General features: G+C 44.1%; 1 protein-coding gene across 15 annotated transcripts in view; it reads right to left on the bottom strand.

Annotated features, from left to right (window-relative positions):
* RPH3A (rabphilin 3A) overlaps positions 1-18,992 on the bottom strand; it is a 109,619-nt gene that overhangs the window by 35,862 nt on the left and 54,765 nt on the right. For 13 of the 15 annotated variants that reach the window (XM_073312415.2, XM_073312418.2, XM_073312421.2 and 10 more), the window contains 6 exons: positions 8,702-8,822; positions 7,640-7,726; positions 6,250-6,415; positions 4,912-4,953; positions 2,588-2,626; positions 1,984-2,091 (listed from right to left, as the gene is read on the bottom strand). In XM_073312415.2, the coding sequence (XP_073168516.1) occupies positions 1,984-2,091; positions 2,588-2,626; positions 4,912-4,953; positions 6,250-6,415; positions 7,640-7,726; positions 8,702-8,822 (563 nt within the window). The remainder of the gene's footprint in view (positions 1-1,983; positions 2,092-2,587; positions 2,627-4,911; positions 4,954-6,249; positions 6,416-7,639; positions 7,727-8,701; positions 8,823-18,992) is intronic. The other 2 variants (XM_073312412.2, XM_073312413.2) reach the window with 1 other exon arrangement.

Here is an 18,992-nt window from a genome sequence, read left to right as displayed (position 1 = left end):
TTCTAAAGAGGGGTATGTACGAGTGGGTATTTTGCATCATTCGGGGTATCTTATGCCAGATGGGGACACTAACGAGTGCTACTGAGCAATGGCTTACCCTCAGCTCAGCTACTCGGGGGAGGCCTGTAGGAGTGGATGCTGGGGAGACAGAGTGGGAAATGCCTTTGGGAGGTCGGGCTCAACACGCAGGCGCCATAGGGCTAAGTTGAAACCCATACTGGAGACTTCCCTTTATGGTAACTTCTCGTGCCCACTAATGAAATTACAGCCTTACTGTGCCCTAGAAGGTGGTGTAATACTCTATCACCTTCCCTTTCAGAGACAACCACAATCACGGTCTTTGTTTTTATTTACATTCATCTGGCGCCGGTGGTTTGAATAGATAAATTACAGCCACGTTGGCTAGTGATTCTGATCTCCTCTTGTTGATAAATTGCAACCCCTGGCTGGAATGCAAAAAGTCTCAGCACTTACCTGGCTTGTGCTGAAGATGCCAGGTATAAATCTTTCTTATGACATAAATGGTATTTTTACCCTTGGATGAATTCTCAGGGTCTCCGCACACCAGGAGAGTGTGTATAGCAACAGGTCGGGGGCGGCTACGTAAGTGTAGAGAGAGTTAATGTGGGGAAAAAACGTGCCTCTCACACCAGGAGCCTTGTCTCTGCAGAACAGCAGGGATATATACAAAAGGCAGCCTTGGGAAAGTCATTGGCACACTAAGAGGGCGCTGATTACCAGGAGCGGCCTGGTTAAATAGTGATAAATGGTCACACGCAGTAGGGCTAATGGTTTAAAGGTTGTTTAAGACCCTGCCTACATTGCATGCAGAAATGCATAAGCAGCAGCCATATTTAAACAGGTTTCAGAGTAACAGCCGTGTTCGTCTGTATTCGCAAAAAGAAAAGGAGGACTTGTGGCACCTTAGAGACTAACCAATTTATTTGAGCATGAGCTTTCGTGAGCTACAGCTCACTTCATCGGATGCATACCGTGGAAACTGCAGAAGACTTTATATACACACAGAGATCATAAAACAATACCTCCTCCCACCCCACTGTCCTGCTGGTAATAGCTTATCTAAAGTGATCATCAAGTTGGGCCATTTCCAGCACAAATCCAGGTTTTCTCACCCTCCACCCCCCCACACACAAACTCACTCTCCTGCTGGTAATAGCCCATCCAAAGTGACAACTCTCTACACAATGTGCATGATAATCAAGGTGGGCCATTTCCTGCACAAATCCAGGTTCTCTCACCCCCTCACCCCCCTCCAAAAAACACACACACAAACTCACTATCCTGCTGGTAATAGCTCATCCAAAGTGACCACTCTCCCTACAATGTGCATGATAATCAAGGCAACCAAAAATCAGAGGCTGGGGGGACTTGAGCGGTGCATGAGTGCTGCGCTAGCCGTCTGAATAGAGGTGAGTTTTGCTCAGCATGGAGAAGAGTCTAACAGCCTGGTTTTCATTTGGGCCTCGAACCCACACCACCATCTGATGTCAGTGGGAGCAGCAGGTGCTCGTTACTTGTGATAATCAGGCCAGGAAAGATTCAGCCCTGGCATAAACAGGTGAGACTCCTAAGCAAGTGCACCTGCTTACATCCAGGCCCAAGCTTTCCCTGAGCCAAATCAACCCCCAAGAGTGAACAGCATGCGTCAGTGCTGGGAGCGGAGAGTGCATGTAAAGCTGTGATGTTGCTCAGGATGTTGCCTTGCCAGATTTCCTGAGTGAAAGCTGGGGGAGGGGGCAGCTGGTCTCTCTCTGCTTTCCATTCAGAGAAACTTAAATGCATTCAGCACCTGAATTCCCGTTCAGGCTTGGACTGAGGCACCGGAAGGCGTATTGCCAACGGGACAGGTCACAGCCGCCAGAGGGCGTTCTCTGCCCCATCAAGAGCCAGCAGATTCATTGTACAGAATCCCGATCCTCCCTGCATTAGTCACTGGTCTCAGCCAAGCTAGCAAATCTTTACCTGCTTCTGGCCTTTGTCTCGTCCCCTTCCTTCCCCTGTAGGCAGCAGGATTCTCTTCTTCTGAACTATAGCCACGTTCAGAATCATGGCTGGGGTCCCGGGATTTGACTAAACACAAACAAAAACAGACTTGAATTAAAACAGTCACAAAACCCAAAAACAAACTGCAATTCCCTGCAAATCAACAGGCTAATGTGTATATGCTCTGCTGCCCTCTACTGGATGGAAACAGAATTGCTCAAGTGTAGTCATAAGCCCTATATTGCTAATGGCAAATGGAGATTCTCCTTTAGCGCATGTAGCAGGACATGTAGCAGCATGTAGTGGTGTTGGAATCTGAGCTCTATTCTGCTATCACTGTGGAATTCTGAGTGGCCACTGTGTGCTCCAGAGGGATAGTTGTAAAGTCCTAGGTAGCCATAGCTTTGTCACAGTATTATGCACTTGGAAATTAAACATGGCTTCGCTAACTAATAATCAAAACTTCCAAGCTATTGAAGGCATCTGGGCATCTGCCCCAGCAAATTCTGGCTCTGGAATAAATTGAGGGAGGAAATCCTTTATTAAGGAAGCGGGGAAAGGCATCCATAGCTTAGAAACAAACCTGGTTTCCTGCCCATTCCCCTCTTCTCCTCAGGGCCACCTGAAAGGAAATGGAAAAGGTGAATGTTTGCAGCGACACAAGGCTGGGGCTTCTGCTTTTGTACTGCTGGCCAGACCTCAGTCTGCAAGAGCCATACTGATCAGTGACCCTCTGCTGCTCTGAAGACAAAGTAACCAGCAGGCTAATCATTACTCCGACAGCCTCAATCCCGAGGCACATGCCTGGCATTAAATGTGGGTGTCAGGTAATTCTATGGGATTTACACTGTGATTCAGATTTTAATCATGGGGCTACGATTCCAAATAAACAGGCCGGCCTGGTGATGCCAGCTCACAGCCAGGCAAGAGAACTGAGCTTGGGACCAAGCACCACCACTCGCTCTTCAGCAGCCATGCACAGGAGTACGGCGAGAATGCAGCACACGGTGACCCTGGCTCTCCCCCGTCCAGGTAAGAGGTCCTCAATCCAGGATCAATGACAGGTTTCATCCCACCTCTGCCCAGAAGCAAGGGGCTGCCTGATATAGGGCAGGGTTAAAAGTCAGGGTAAAAATCTTGGGCCTCCCTGCCAGGAAAGGTGTTAAGGAAATGACTATGACCAATTGAAAGGATAGATGTGAGTAACAATGCTGCCCCCTGAATAATACCACCTAGCACTTGTAGAGCACACTTCACTTTCAAAGTGCTATACATTCTTTTATGTATTAATACCTGCCCCACTGGAACAGTTAAACATTAGCATCCTCCTTCACCACAATGAGAAATTTAAGGCTAACTCACCACCCAGGTTTGGTGAGAAGCCAGGACTTTCAGTGCTAACTGCATGCGCCTCTACAGCTTAAGCTAAAAGAGTAGCTCTTCTAGCTGGAAGCTGTAGTAAACTCTTATCCTCTTTGTGGACCAGGCACTAGAAGGTGCCAATTTCCCACTCTGTGCTAGTGTAGGTTATATTGGCAATATAGGGAACTCCAAGGCAATAGAGAGAACCCACATCAGGAGCAGAAGTTGCCTTTCTAGGGTTGTGGTCTCAGTCTCTTTCACAGTGTGTAATCGACAGCTGTCTCTCTCTAAAGTTTCTCTTACATGAAGGGTTTTGGAGGAGGGGTTGCGTGACTCAAATTAAATAACCTGAAAATACAGTGAGGAGCATGTGAATCCACGTCAGGAAACACCACCTACAGATGTAGTTCGGCTCTTTCAATTACAACATTTCAACTGAGAAATGGACAGGAGGTGGGAGTGCCCCAAAATAACTAAATTCCTGTGAAATGGGTGGTGTTGGTATAAAAATACCCTGTTATGTAACAGGCTTCCCATAACTACATTACAGGGCTAGCTGGAACCCCGGATAAAAATAACCACAGCAGAAAGGACTTAATATTTGTAATTGATTAATGACAAGAAAACAATGGCGATTCTATTATGACTTGTGTTATGCAGGAGATCAGGCTCAGTGATCATAGGGGTCCTTTCCGGCTTCAAAAACCCATAAATCCGAGATGGGACCAATCCAATAACCTGAACTCCAAACATCCCCTGACTTTGGGAGCTTGAAATTTGGACCTGAATTTTGCAGTGGACCCACATCTAACCATAGCTTTGGATCGAATCCTAAGAAGTTCCCAACACAAACTCACATGCAGCACAAGCCAACTCCCACTGAAATAAACAGAAACATTCCTGTTGTACTTTGGTCTGCAGGGGCGGTACACGGCTCCCAAAAGTCACCTGGTAGCAGGTTTTCAAGCCAATATTTACACAATCTCATGAATAGCATTGTTTTGCTATGGTCCCCAGGTGACTTCAAGTCCTACCACAAATGACTGAGTCTTTGGGGGATGTCAGAAGAAGAGAGGGAAGATTAAACTAGCTAGCAAGAGCTCTGAATTCTTGCTCCAGGGAAGGGTAGGTTTCCGGAAGACGTTCTTCAGAATGGAAGAGTGGAAGCACATAAGAGGAACATGGGAAACAAGAGGCAAGCACCTCTGAGCCAGATGCCGCGGGCATCATTGCTCAGCAGGGTGGCACTGGTCACCTCCCTGGGTGAATGAGCCTTTTCCATCACATGGGAAGTGTTCTCTGAAGGTATCCCATCCCATCCCACCCACCCACACACCTGTTTATAAATTACAAAGAAAAAACTAAAGAGGAAATTAAATGTAATCGAAAGCTTTCATGCACTTACGGGCCCTGCTGTTGGATTACGGAGGGGTGGGAGGAGAAACCTGGCTGCTGCACGTCCCTGAGCATTAGCAGGCAGGAACATTCAGCAAACACACTAATGAGATAGCAGCCGGGTAGAGGTTTGAAAGCCAGTGCTCTTACCGTAAGAGTCCTGTTCGGCAGAGGCCCCGGCCTCAGCTTGCCCTGAGCAGCACAAACAAAGAGCAATCAATGAATGGAGCGAACCCTCGTACCAAGATGAAAAGAGGAGGAGATCCGCAATGAGCTGTAGTGCTGCCTTCCTAGCCAAAAGCTGGGGCAGCAATGCAGTCATTAGCTTGAACATATGTGAGTGTTCATCATCCTGGAACTGGGATGTATGGCTTATATTAAGGCAAAAGCAATTTCCACTCACAGGGAGTGAATATCCTACAGTACCTTCAGCATCGTGACTTTAAAGGGAGGAGGGGGGTAGGTAGAAGAAGCTGAGCCAACGGTTACAGAAAAGCTGGGACAAACAGGCAAGTTTGCAGGGCTTTCCGAATGTGACCAGGATCTGAACTGGGCATGGAAGACAATGAAGCCTTGTCTTAACCACTTGAGGAATAAACTTAAAGTAGGATGCCTCAACCTCAATCGTCAACGAACGGATAGTTATGTGATCCTGGAGCTCCAGGAAATTCCACCAAATGGAGGTCGCCTACTGGAAGAATTTTAGCAGTTCTTCTCCATGAGGTTTTACTGAGCAGGATTCGAACTCAGGATCGAGGCTCCCTTTCCTATTTCACTCCACGCTGGAATTTAGCAGAGGTCCTCCGGGCTGATTAGATGTGTGTGATTAAGTTAGCAGAAGCTTTTGAAGAAGGGGGTGGAGGGAATTGCTCTCCTTTCCCTCCAGAACAAAATCAAAATCCAAGGCTTACTCTAGAGAGTATCAATCAGGCTGCTGGTTTACTGTATGAACATGCCTTTCGTTCTAAAGGGCACTGCAGCCCATTGATCATTTTAATTGAACCCATAAGGGGCCAAAATTGTTTTGTTGGGGTTTCTTATTTTAATTACTGCAGTACCAAGGTTTCACATTAATCACTTTCCCTACAATCATCTCAGTGAATTTGTCTCCCTGCACAGAGCATGCTTTGGTACTTACCGCAGCCGTGTGTGTGGCTTAGGTTAGAGAACCTTTAAAAAGCTGCCCAGGGCCTTGGAGATCTTCCAGATAGAAGAGGCACAAGAGCTGGGTCTTGAGGGTTGGGAATGGAGCCACCCAGCTACCCGCGGGGGTGGGGGAAAAGGACAAACTACAGGCTGATCAGAAAACATACACTAGCAGTAACACAACTGGGCATTTTACTGTCAACACGTGTTCATGTAGGGATGGATCTTCCAAGCTTTCACTACCAGACACTGCACTATATTGCCATGAGCCACCCCACCACCCCCTGAGGCTGTGTTAGAGAGATTGGAGAGGAGATGGAAGGACAAAAATCCACCCCCTACCACGGCTCGGCGTGCGGGAGTGAAGTTTCAGGTCCTGAGCAGGTGGCTCCGAGGAGGCAGGTTCGCTGGGAGCTTGCGGCGGCTTGTTCTTGCTGACGGGCATTGGCCGAGGTAGCACTTGCTTCGGCAAGCCCTTGAAGAACCATGCCCCCGAACGCTTCCACACCTGGGAAAGAGGCAGAGCACAAGAGAGGTTCAGAGGGAGGTTCTCACTCTCCTGAAAATGGCAGTGCTTCGCCCACAAGAGCATCCCTTTATTAAACAAGGTGGGATGTGCCCCACATTTAAGGGTTAATCAGCTCTCAGCAGCTGCCCCATAGCTACATTCTGGCTGGGCAGATCAGCCTTCGAGAGCTCGTTTGATGCTTATCACCTTGTTTAGTGAAATGATGAGCATGGTACCCAAAGCGATGGTGGGTGGAGCCTCTTGATAGCCAGCCTTGAATTAACTCTCCAGCCTGCTTGAACGGATGATTCTAGCTTTTCGCACACAGCAGTGTTTTGACTCACTCTCCAACTCACAAGCATGCTGGGCACAATTCACTGTGGCCCTGCCTACTGTGCAATCACATACACCAATGCAAAGTGAGTGCAGAACCTTATCATCCCAGAATGACAGCACCTTACACCCACTTGGCACTGGGGCAAATGACTTCACCAGGTGCCATGCAACCATGAATTGGGCCCTGGTATTCCAGACACAGCAGAAGCATGGAGTACCAAGGCCCCAAACTTCACCTCTCTTTGAACAGACACCGTGTTACAGAACATATATATCCACAGCGCTTGAAAGCGACCTGTCAGAAAGGGAAAGTCTCCACGTAACCTATTCTCTCAATTTGTGAGCCACAGTACAAAAGCACAGGGCAAGCCAATATATGGGGCTGATGGCCATGAAACCCTCTCCAGAACAGACGATCGGTAGATGCAAAAGTGGTTCATTTTCTTAGAGGAAAACACATCTTGTTCAACCTGCTTTTCATTAAAAAAAGTTGCCCCATCTCTACTGAGAGGGTCCTGCTAACTCGGAGCTGTTCATCTGTCAATGGGAGTTTGTCCGTGGAGTGAGGGTAGAGAATGAGGGGGGAAAGAGAGAGAGAGATTTAAATGATTTAATGGCTTGGGAAAGAAGTTGGCCCTATATCTAATTAACACAGTTCCTTCTGGGATTCTTGGGACAAGCCTACACAGAATTAATATTGTACAAACATGAAGCCAGCCCCTTAAATAATGCTCCACGTGGCAGAATGCTTAATATCAAGAAATGCTAAGGACAACTATCGTTAAAGCTCCGACTTAAAACCGCTACTGATTCTGGAACCACTAACCGGCAGGAAATCCCAGACATGGGCAGTGAGGAAGTAAAACCAGCCAGGAGAATTGCACTAACCTCTCTCTGCTCACTGCAGATCTTGCACAACCAGATGGAATGAGGGCGGCTGTTGGTTGCCTCGACGCCACACTTCATGCAGACATTCTACCAACAAAACAAAATCACATGTTTATGGCACAATGGGACACTAAGTCGCTGCCACCGAGCATTGCCAGAAAGGCCTTGTGCAGAACAATCCCTGAATCCTGCTGTAGTTAAAGACTCACAGTTGTTCACCCTAAGAGGTGTGTTTAGGTCTGGTTTCAAAGGTACAAAAATAAATGATCAAGGAAATTCAAAAAGTTAAGACTGAGACTGCCAGCAATGCTCACCGTGCCGTGATGGGGCGTCCAAAACAGATAGATAGACAGATAGAGTGAGTCCAAAACAGAAGGACATTTTGCATAGCATATGTTCAGCTATGTCAAAGTGCAACTGAGGGACATCATTTCAGATTTAGTGATAATAATTACACTTGACATTTACTGTGGCACTTCACACATTCAAAATGGTTTAAAAATGATTTCTCACGAACCCTCACAAAGCCATGCGGAGGTGGGTTCATTTCACGGAGGCATAAAGTTTAAGGTTGAGATTTGCAAAGCTGACCCAACAGATTCAGACTAAAGCTGGGAAACATTTTTTGAACTAAATTTTTCTAAACTAAAGTCTTGATCAAAAAAAGACATTTTGTTCTGAAACCTACTTCAATTTTATTTTTAAAAAATTAAAAACCTGAAGGAAAAAAAAAACCTCAAAAACTAAATGAAAAGCCAAACACTTTGCTCTAACCAAAACAAATTTCTTTTCATTTTTTCAGCACTGCAAGTGAACAAAAAACAAAAAACTAAACAGTCATTCCACCAGAGCTCATTTAGATACACATCTTCCATTAAAACTAATGGGAGTTGTGTCTCTAAATCCCCTACTCGGCTTTCAAAAATCACAACCTATGTGATTTGCCCAAGGGAGTCAATGTCAGAGCTAGGGTAGAACCCAGCAGTCCCTGAATACACGAGCTGAAGGTTGCACCATCAGTATGATCTGCAGTTCTCAAGTTCAGCCTAGGTGAGGTCTCACCTTTTTGCAGTCCTCACACACCACACAAGCTGATCCCAGCTGTTCTCCACACAGGATGCAGCGATTGACCCCATCGCCGGCCACATTCTTGCGCATGTCCTCCAAACGGTTCATGAGACGCCTACACACACAGAATGTGACATGGTAGCACAAAGACAGTCACGGTGCAAGAGACAGGAGAGTGGTGCTGGTGAGCCCTCCTCTGCTGGACACCACAGATACTTATTTTAGCCCTTTAGTTCATTATTTCTCAACTAACAATCCGAGGACCAGCGCCGGTCCAAGAGATCGCCCTGACCAGTTTAGGAAGGCAGCAGTCCTGGTACCAAAAAGTTGAGAAACACTGCTAGTTAACAGATATATTTCCATTGGTAATGCCCTAGCAACCACTAACATGACAAAGACTCTTCTTTTAGACAGGGCAAAGATATGCATGATCTTCCCTCTTTGATCAGGTTTTCCCTCAGTAGCAATGCCTCCCTCAGACTAACCCAACAAGGAGTCAGTTAGGAGGGAAAAGCAGAAGACTAGAAGGAAAGAAGCAGCATAAGGAGTTTGGGAGGAGAAGAAAGAAGAATGGGTATTGTCAAAGGTTAGGTTTCAGAGTAACAGCCATGTTAGTCTGTATTTGCAAAAAGAAAAGGAGGACTTGTGGCACCTTAGAGACTAACCAGGAGAGTGAGTTTGTGTGGGGGGGGGGGGCGGAGGGTATGAAAACCTGGATTTGTGCTGGAAATGGCCCAACTTGATGATCACTTTAGATAAGCTATTACCAGCAGGAGAGTGGGGTGGGAGGAGGTATTGTTTTATGGTCTCTGTGCATATAATGTCTTCTGCAGTTTCCACGGTATGCATCCGATGAAGTGAGCTGTAGCTCACGAAAGCTCATGCTCAAATAAATTGGTTAGTCTCTAAGGTGCCACAAGTCCTCCTTTTCTTTTTGTCAAAGGTTAATGTCTCAAGTTCGCCCCCTTGGAGTAAGAGCAGACACCTCACTTACCTCCCATGTCATTCTCTGGGCAACCACAATCTTGTGGTCTTGTGGGAGTGCACAGCCCTCTGGCTGTACCTTTCAGAGAGTCCTCCCCGTTTCAGGGGATATAAAGCTGTCCAAAAAAAAGGAAAATATTTCCCTGACCCCCTTTCTTGTGCCAGGGAGAGGGAAGCTGTGATGCAACTGCTCTGCAGTACGCTCTCTGTGTAGCCGCTCTAAGCCACCAGGATAAAGTTCTCTCAGTGACTTAATTAATCCACCCCCAACGAGCGGCAGCAGCTATGTCAGCAGGACAACCTCTTCCGCTGACATATGCGCCAGTGTGGACGGCGCTAAGTCGGCATAAGTTATGTTGCTCAGGGGGGTGGTTCATTCACACCCCTGAGCAACATAACTTATGTCGACTTAACATGTAGTGTAGCCATAGCCACAGAGTCAGACCCTTACAAGTGCTACGCATGAGCACCTACAGCCCATTCAAAACCAGGATCAGGTTACAGGGAAATGAAACATTGGCCATCCCTTCACTCTTTCCCAAGAATCCCAGGATCTTTAACTTTCACCATCCTGGACAGCCATCAAGGACCTGAGCCAAAGCCCCTTGTAGTCAATGGGAAGACACCCACGCACTTCCACAGGCTCTGGATTAGACCCCAAAGCTGGTCAAAAGGGACCTCAAGGTAACAGTCACCCCATGTCAGCACTGCATAATAGACGAAGTCCTAGATGACCCAGTAACCATCCAACCCAGAGACAAGTGTTGCATCATAACTAGGCTGGGCAGAACTCAATTTTAATTCTTTTTATAATTTTGATGGATAATATTGAGGTTTATTTTTAAGCATTTTTCCCTATTTTTATTGACTCGTTTTCACAGGAGCACAAAATTATGAGTTTTAAGCTTTTTCTACTTTTGTCTATTTAAATGTTCAGAGTTGTGGGAAATTATGGGAGTCAGACAATAAATATTTAATGACAGTAGATATTGATATTCATAAAGTTAAAACTTTAACTGTTAAAATAAGTTGTGAACATCACACGTCAAGATATACAAAGTAACTATCATTAAAATCAAACTCGCATAAATTCTCAAGCAGCATTTCTTACTTTCTTAATCTGTACATTTCAATCATTATTGATGGAAATATTTTTAATCAGAGTGTGTGTGTGTGTGTGTGTGTACGATGAATAAAAATCTAACCCTTCCAAGTCTAGTCATAACCGTACTGACTCATATAGTCTAAGTGAAAATAAAAAGATCCTGTAGGTTGAATGAAGTAAAATATAATTAGGAAATGTAAAAGTAATTAACCTGAAGAAAATGTATCACTTTCCACTATCATTTTGCCTGAAAATATTGAGACATCTACAGCTGTTAGTGTCCAATCTAATACATTCTGGGAATCTCTTAAGCAGCTAATTTAAAACAAAACAAAGTACAGTGGTGAGGCGTATGGGTACGGAAGACATTGTGCGGGAGGAAGCACAGTCTAACTGAGCAAAGGGCACCAAGTCAAGAGGTTGTGAGTTCTTATCCTGGCACTCCGATCCTATTGACCTGCTGTGCGATCCTGGACAACCATTTATCTCCCTCAGTTTCCCCAGCCATAAGAAAGTGAGGATAATACTCCTGTCCCTATCCGTCAGTGAGGCCATGAAGATTAACCTTTGTCAAGCACTATGAATATGTAAAGTTCTAGATAATACCGTTCCTCAAACTGGCAACACTATTTCCTTAAATACCTGTGCCCGCTAGTTATGGTCACAGCCTGCTTGGGAACTTAGCCAAAAGCCATCAGGACTTTTTTGCTAGAGCTGTTCAGGAACAAAATTTCCATTCTGTGGGAAATTCCAACATTTCATGGGGGGTGAGAAATCACTCCAATTTGAAACAAAAAGCCAAAATTCTTCAATTTCCCATTAAACTAGAATTCTGAAAAACGTGGATTCAGGGCCTTCAAAATATTTTGTTTGAATACTGTTTTGATTCATTTTGTTTCAGCTTTAATATCATATTTAAAATATTATACACCATATATATATATTCGTGAATTAAATATAAACGTTGAAACTAAACGACTTGAAAGAACACTATCAAAATTAAGCATTTTGACTTTTTCCTATCGAAAGAGTTAATCAGAATCAATATGTCCAATGTTTCAATTCCAAACAAAACTGCATTTTTCTATGGAAAACTTCTGTCTAAAATTTTCTGAGCAGCTCTAGTGTCAGTCTGTGAAAAGGATGCAGGATAAAGGCCCTAGTTTATTTTCAGGGATGACATGTAGTGTATTAATGCCGTCTTTACATTTCTAAGAAAAAAATGTAAATATTTTACTTTGCAGCAATTGTTAATCTTTTGAGTAAAATGCAAAAAGCCCACCAGAGACTGCAACTGTGCAAACCCATCTGCATCCTGTGCAGGTGAAGAGACATAGCTAGCAACTTCTGAAAAACCAACCGTTTGCAAGCTCTGGAAAGACGCAAGAGCACAAAAGGTTTGAGTGGGAAACTGTACAACTGGTTAACTTACAAACCAACTAGCTAAAAATAGCAGAATCTAAAATGCATTATTTATTCCGTTCAAAGGGGGGAGAGAGAGAGAGAGAAAAATCCTTACTTGAGAGAATTTCAGGGGAAAAAAAAATCAAGCCTGCAGGGGGCTTTATGCACTCCCATTGCAGCATGACCCAAATCTGACAAAGCAGCTAAAACACCATCCATTAAAAAAAAAAAAGACATTGTCCCCCATGTCTTATGACAGTTTCAGGTTTATGACAGTTACACTGACCACGCTTTCGGATCATTTACAAACTATATGATCCCTAATTTACATGTGGCAAACCCTGAAGAGACCTTACTGAGATCCGTGGATTTCATCCTTAAACTGCAATCTGTTCACAGAGTGGAACCCAAGAATACCTGCCAGACATTTTCTATGGACTGCAGAAAAGAGAGAATATGTAAGAACTCGACAAAGGAATATGCCTTGACAGTGCAGCAAGAGATAGAATATACATTGTAGGCACCAAAACCAAGCCATTTTATTTCAGTTCGTACTGTGCCGGATCCAAAGCTGGTTGAAGTCAGTGGGAATCTTTCCACTGACTTCTCTAGCTTTGATTCAGGCCCATAATGCTGAAGTCTTGTTCTATGGGTGTTTATTAAAGGGACACTATCAGGTCAAGTTTGACCCCCAAATTCAGGTGGTATAAAAAAAAACGGGTAAAATCCTGGCCCTGTTGAAATGAATGGCAAAATTCCCATTCACTTCAGGATTTCACCCTAGATTTTTACTATACTTGAGGCTAATAGAAAAGTTTCCAGTTTTAAGGTGGAGGGGAAAATGGACATTTTAAAAATATAAACCCCCCTAATATAGAGCACATTTCTGCAATACATACAGTAGGAGTGCAGCAGCTAGAGCAGGGTACCTTGAAAGCGAATGCCTAGAAAATGCCTATCGGCAAAACTGAAAGAGCCCAGTCTATTTGCATTGTCAAAAAGGAAACCACCAACATACGGGTGAAAACTCAAGTCAAGGAGTTTAATTCTTTCAGTTTGCATAATCTAAAACATTGTCAATAATGCAAGGAAGGCACTTCTTCTTTAAGTAATTCTGATTTTTAACCTGACAAGATACTTTCTTAAAGGAATAACATGGGTTAAAGATTAACAGTCTCTGGTCTGAGTTAGGTGGGTTGATGACTTTCTCCTGTACTTTTAATGGTTAAACTATTTTCTAGCATCATTCTCTCTCATGCCTTCATTCCTAAAGCCTGCTGCTATCTATCCCTTACTTTGAGCTCAGTTCACTGGAGATTATTTATCCACAATTCTTTCTAGATGTAAACTCAGCTGCCAGACTTGGTGATGCAGGGGAATCACTCCTGACCATACATCCATAGGTTTAACATTCCATGGGGAATACATTTAGTTGCAAACGCTAAGGGTCCCATTGATTTTAATGGGCCCTGGATTAGGCCCTTAATATTTAGATCAGAATGAAGATTATTCCAGTGTTTCTAAAAAGAGAAAGTTGGCTGTTCTCAAAACACTCCTTAATTAAATTAACCACTGCAATTTCTACCCTATAGTCTGGGAAGCTTTTCTGTCAACTCTCTGCACAGGGGCACATTATGGAAGTGTGACAAGTGGGTGAAATCAACAAATCTAGGAATATCATTGCCTAGCGTGTATGGTGCTAGTGTTATATTGTTGATTATGGCAAGTACTGTATATCTTTGTTTAGAAGCCCCAGCAGCAGATACATTTCATTATTTAATCCAGTGGTTTATCTAGGGACAAAATCTATTACTTTCCCCACAGATTGCATGCTACTGCTGCTCACCCAGGAATGCCTTCTAAAAGTCACACCTTACATTTTTATGTAATTGTATGTAGAGGTTTGGTTTTGTGCAAAATTTCTGGCAAAATGGCTATTTTCATAGGCAAAAAAAATCTGCAAGTACAATTTTTCAGTTTTGTCAATGCCAAGCCAGCAATGCTTGAAAATGGGCCCATTTCCATTGAGCAAATCTGCATGTCCAAACAAACCTTGTTCATGGAAAGTTGAAACAAATTGCAAAAACAAAACAAAAACATCCTTTAACCTCAAGCAATTCTGAATTGGGCTCCAAATGTTTTGCAAAACCATCACTTATCATGGGGCACCATCTTCACAAAGACATAGAGCCTATTAATAGTGCAAAAAATATATAACAATGTGTGTACTTGCACAGGGATTATGTGACTCCTTTAAACACAGATATTGACCTTATTACAGTATTGATGCTATAATCATAAATGCTGCTCTTTTCTTAGAATGTAATGCTGCAGCCAGGAGTTTGTACCCCAAAGCGGTAAAGATTTTGTTTTCACAATTACACACACATGCGCCCCTGCCTTCCAAGCGAGGATGTTAAATTGAGGCCCGAGGCCCATCTCTGAGGAGCAGCCCGGCTAGGGGTTAAAGCTCCCTGGCAATCATCAGAAGGGATAAACCAAGTTCTAATGTTCAAAACTGCGCAATTGTGGACTGTGGCTGAGTGCACAAGACTGATGGTTTTGCCATACAGCAATTGTGCTATTAGCATCTAACTCCTAGTTTCTTTAAGTTCCTGGGCATACTTTAAGACAGAAAAGTGCTCTAGAAAATCAGATTCCATTCAGTCCCCCTTTTATTGGGGGAAAACAATTCACAGAGCCACAGGATAGTTCCGAATACAAGTATCTGAATTTCCAGAACACTCAGAAAATTCACATCTGTATCTGCTCCACAGTGACTCAAGGACCCTCAGGCAATGGCACACCCTATGCAGCTCTTTGATCCTCCTCTCTTTAAACTTCCTCAGTCCCATAGCTTTGCCTTCCCTCTGTGGGAGGTCGATTCTTCACTGTCATTGCACCTGCTCTCCCTGAAACAGCCTGCCCTCCTCCTCACTCTGCTTTCCCTCCTTAAATTGCAGTTCAGACCCCTCCTCTTCCATGCTGCCGACAGCTAGGGAGCTGTCACAAGTTCCCCATACCATCACTTACCAGTCCTTCACACTTCTCCTGATCTACTGCTTCCTCCTACTTACACACCTTCCGATTTTAACTGCTCTACTTTGTAAGAAAGGCACGCTATAATTAAATTGCAATAGATTGTACTTGACACTGGAACAAAAAGATTTGGTTCTCATCAAACTATGTCCTCCTCCATTATGAGGTCTGGTTACTTTAAGGCTATCTACATACAAGATTTGCTCCAGTTTCACTAATGCACTAATTTAATTCAATGGGTATGTCTGCGTGTGGACACTTGTACAGCGGTATAAATCTGGCTTTCATTGGTTTAGTTTGCCCCAGTTAAACAACTTGGGTTATTAACACTCACACTGGGCTCTGGTATGCAAATTGGTTCTTATCTGTATATTTAGTGCTAATTGAATCCTGAGAGGAAGGATGATCCAATGATTAGCGTCCCTGTTCTGCCACAGACTTCCTGCGTGACCATGGCCAAGTCATCTAGCCTCTCTGTGCCTCCGTTCTTCATCTCTAAAATGGGGGTGAGCAGTGCCCCACCTCACAGGAGTGTTGTGAGGAGACGCTCCGATACCATGGTAACAGGTCCATACAAGTACCACAGATAAACCAGAATGAAAGCCCTGGCTGGGATGATTTAACTGGGAATTGGTCCTGCTTTGAGCAGGGGGTTGGACTAGATGACCTTCTGGGGTCCCTTCCAACCCTGATATTCTATGATTCTATGAAATGTTAACAGAAAGGTGGGGTTAGCCTGCTGTCTGCTGAAGATGGATCAGTGCAGAGCCAGCCCCGACCAGAAGAGTGAAGGAAGGTGCATTACACAGGCCACCTAAATTATCCTCCACTAAGCTGTGGACAGACTCCATTTTGGAAACCAGATACTGATCATGAAGGACAGCAAGATAGAGACCGAGGATAATCAACTCATACATACAGCATGAGGGCAAGCTGAATGTAAATTATTGATTCAAGTTTAATTACTGGTATCAAAAGGTCCAGGTACTCCTGACTGGAACAAACTCGGATTTCTTCCAATGTAACCTAATACATAATACATCTTTGTAGTAAGATGGATTCAATGTAGACTGGCTGTTTTCACTGCTGCTAACAGCTAGAGAGATTTATATTGTAACAAACCATCTTCCTTTCTCAACACTTTTCAGCTGGTCTTAGGTCAATTTTAGGTCAATCTCATTCAGCTAATACAATTCTTGCAAACAGAAATGTTTTGCAATTGAAGTCTATGTAACCGTATCAGTCTTACTCAACCGATGGCATTCTGCTGCTCCGTCATGGCTACGAATCAGCATCGAGACTTCCTCATGGCTTTTCCTCCCCTCTCCTGTAGATGTCATTTGTTTATCTTTCTAATTTTTGCTGCATGTATAAATTAACCATCCATTTAATCACTTTCTACTACGTGTCTCTAACACAGTGGCTGGATTTTAATTACCATTATGCACATTTCCGAAGTGCCCATCACTGTGGTATCAAATGGGCTAATTTTAAAAAGCAGCGTGTACATTTTATGACTATTCAAATCTGCAGTTGAACAGGCCAAGATAAGAGTAATCAAATCACAGGCTAATCAAATCACAGTATGAGAAGTACGGGGAGCAATATTTTCCTTATGGTGGGAGGAGCAGTATCCATCCTCTAACAAATCAGGTATTGGTCACTGATGGAAGCAAGATATGGGCCACATGGACTGGTATAATATTTCCTTTGCTCCTAACATTAGCCCCAGGCAAAGTAAGCTTATTCTTTGTCCGCCTCTATAAATCTACACTGTGCTGTTAGGAAGACAAAACCAGACTCCTTCACCAGTTAAGGATCCTTGACAAGCACCACCCCAGAGACAGCGATGGCCCTTGTGGAGCCTCCGAGAGTTCATCCATGTATGTCGTCACGTCTAGACCAGGGTCTAAGCCCCCACAGGTGGCACAGTACCATCCTACATGGCCATGAAGACGACCTTGCAAGAGACTTGGAGAGTCCACAACAGAGGCGACATGGTCTGTCTTCGGAGGAGGGAGTATAGGGCAGCATTATTCCTGCACCACCAGTTGGCCAGTCCAGGGAACTGTTCTGAAGAGGCTACAGAAGAGGCTTAGGTGCCTAACATGAGGCACCTGTATCTATTTAGGCACCTAATTCAGCAGCTTGATTCATAGGGTCCTGAGCACCTGCACCTCCCACTGGACTACCATTAGTAGTAACATCACCATAGTGCCCAGGAGCCCTAGTCATAGGCCAGGTGCTGCACAAACACAGGGCAAAAAAAAAGACAGTCCCTGCCCCAAAGAGTTTACAGTCTAAGCGTAAGACAAGAAAGAACAGATGAACACGGACAGACAGGGGAGTACAAGGAAACAATGAGACGATACTGGCCAGCACACCGGCAGCCATACCATTGACTCAACCCTACCGTCTCACTGCCCTGGTTAAGAACAAAGATGCGAGAGGAGCAGTCACTACCCTACACCGCAGTGATGAATACGAAATAAATGTCTCGATAGACCAGAAGCATTTCAGCAGGAGCCTTGTGTTCAGCTTGACATCCACTGCAGAAGCTGCAATTGTGCGCACGCACCCTCAGCATATACTGTGCCTTTAACAGCAGTACACGAGAGCAGCGCCACGCCAGCAACCCTGCAGCACGATGGCGTGGGCATTTTCTCTTGCTTTTGTATTCCGGACAAGCTGCCATCAACAAGGGGGATACAGAAAGAACCTTTATTAAGTGCAAAACAAGAACTGGCACCAGCGTATGCATGCAAAAGTTCTCTCTAGTTAAATATTTATGGTAGCTCCACAAAAATGAATCACAAAGACAAGCCTAATGGGTTTGAAACAGCACCAAGCAGCACGTTCAATGCAGCATGCAGTACAAACGGGGAAAAAAACCTGAATCACAAAGGATAAATGGTTTTATGCCTCGCCTCACAACTGCACGGAGTTGAACACTGAAATTCTGTGATCAGCTTTAAAAAAAAAAAAAAAAAAACACTCCTGCCACAACAGATTTGACTGGAATGAGCTTGTAGAGGGATCTTGCAAAGATTTATAAGAAAAGGGGAAAAGTTAATGCAATACACAAAAAAAGATCACCCAGCTGACTCCAGAATTAAGCCACTACTATTTCTACTGGGACCTCATGTGTATTAAAGGTTTGAATATTAAAACTAAAGTTAACATGAAGGCCCAAAAAAAAAAAAATCGAACATGTGATCTAATGTTTTTTTAAAAAAATTAAAATTAGGATCAAAAGTTTAGGAGCAATTTTCTTTATATATGCACATACATCTAATGGCAAAATGTGGTTCGACCATTGTCTCAGCTTGAGACACTGAATGATCATGAACTTGGTGCATTCAGTGTTTAAGTATGTCGAATATCAGCGTGACGCAATGATGCCTTTGTTAGGCTTTCAGCATTTTTATATGCCTGCAGCTACTGTTTTATGCGCAGGGACGTTCATTTCTATACACCCAAGAGTCACACTCCTGCACAGCAGGTAAAAATCTCACACATTTCATCCAGCAACCTTTGATCCAAATCTGCCAGGCTCCTAGCTAGGTACACACATGCTGAAACCAAACTGAGGTTGGCCATGAACAGAGAAAGGGGGAAAAACACACACACACACACACACACACACACAGAGAGAGAGAGAAAGGAAAACAAAATAGCTGATCCATTCCCTGCAGAACTTGTGAAGGCTGAACATCAGCAACATGAAGAGTTAAGGTGAAAAGTCAAGCCCAG

This window comes from Lepidochelys kempii, chromosome 15, assembly GCF_965140285.1.
Source record: "Lepidochelys kempii isolate rLepKem1 chromosome 15, rLepKem1.hap1, whole genome shotgun sequence".
In the NCBI taxonomy this organism is placed as follows: Eukaryota; Metazoa; Chordata; order Testudines; family Cheloniidae; genus Lepidochelys; species Lepidochelys kempii.
Note: the sequence above shows the minus strand (reverse complement) of the source record. Positions and strands in the feature narration are given on the sequence as shown.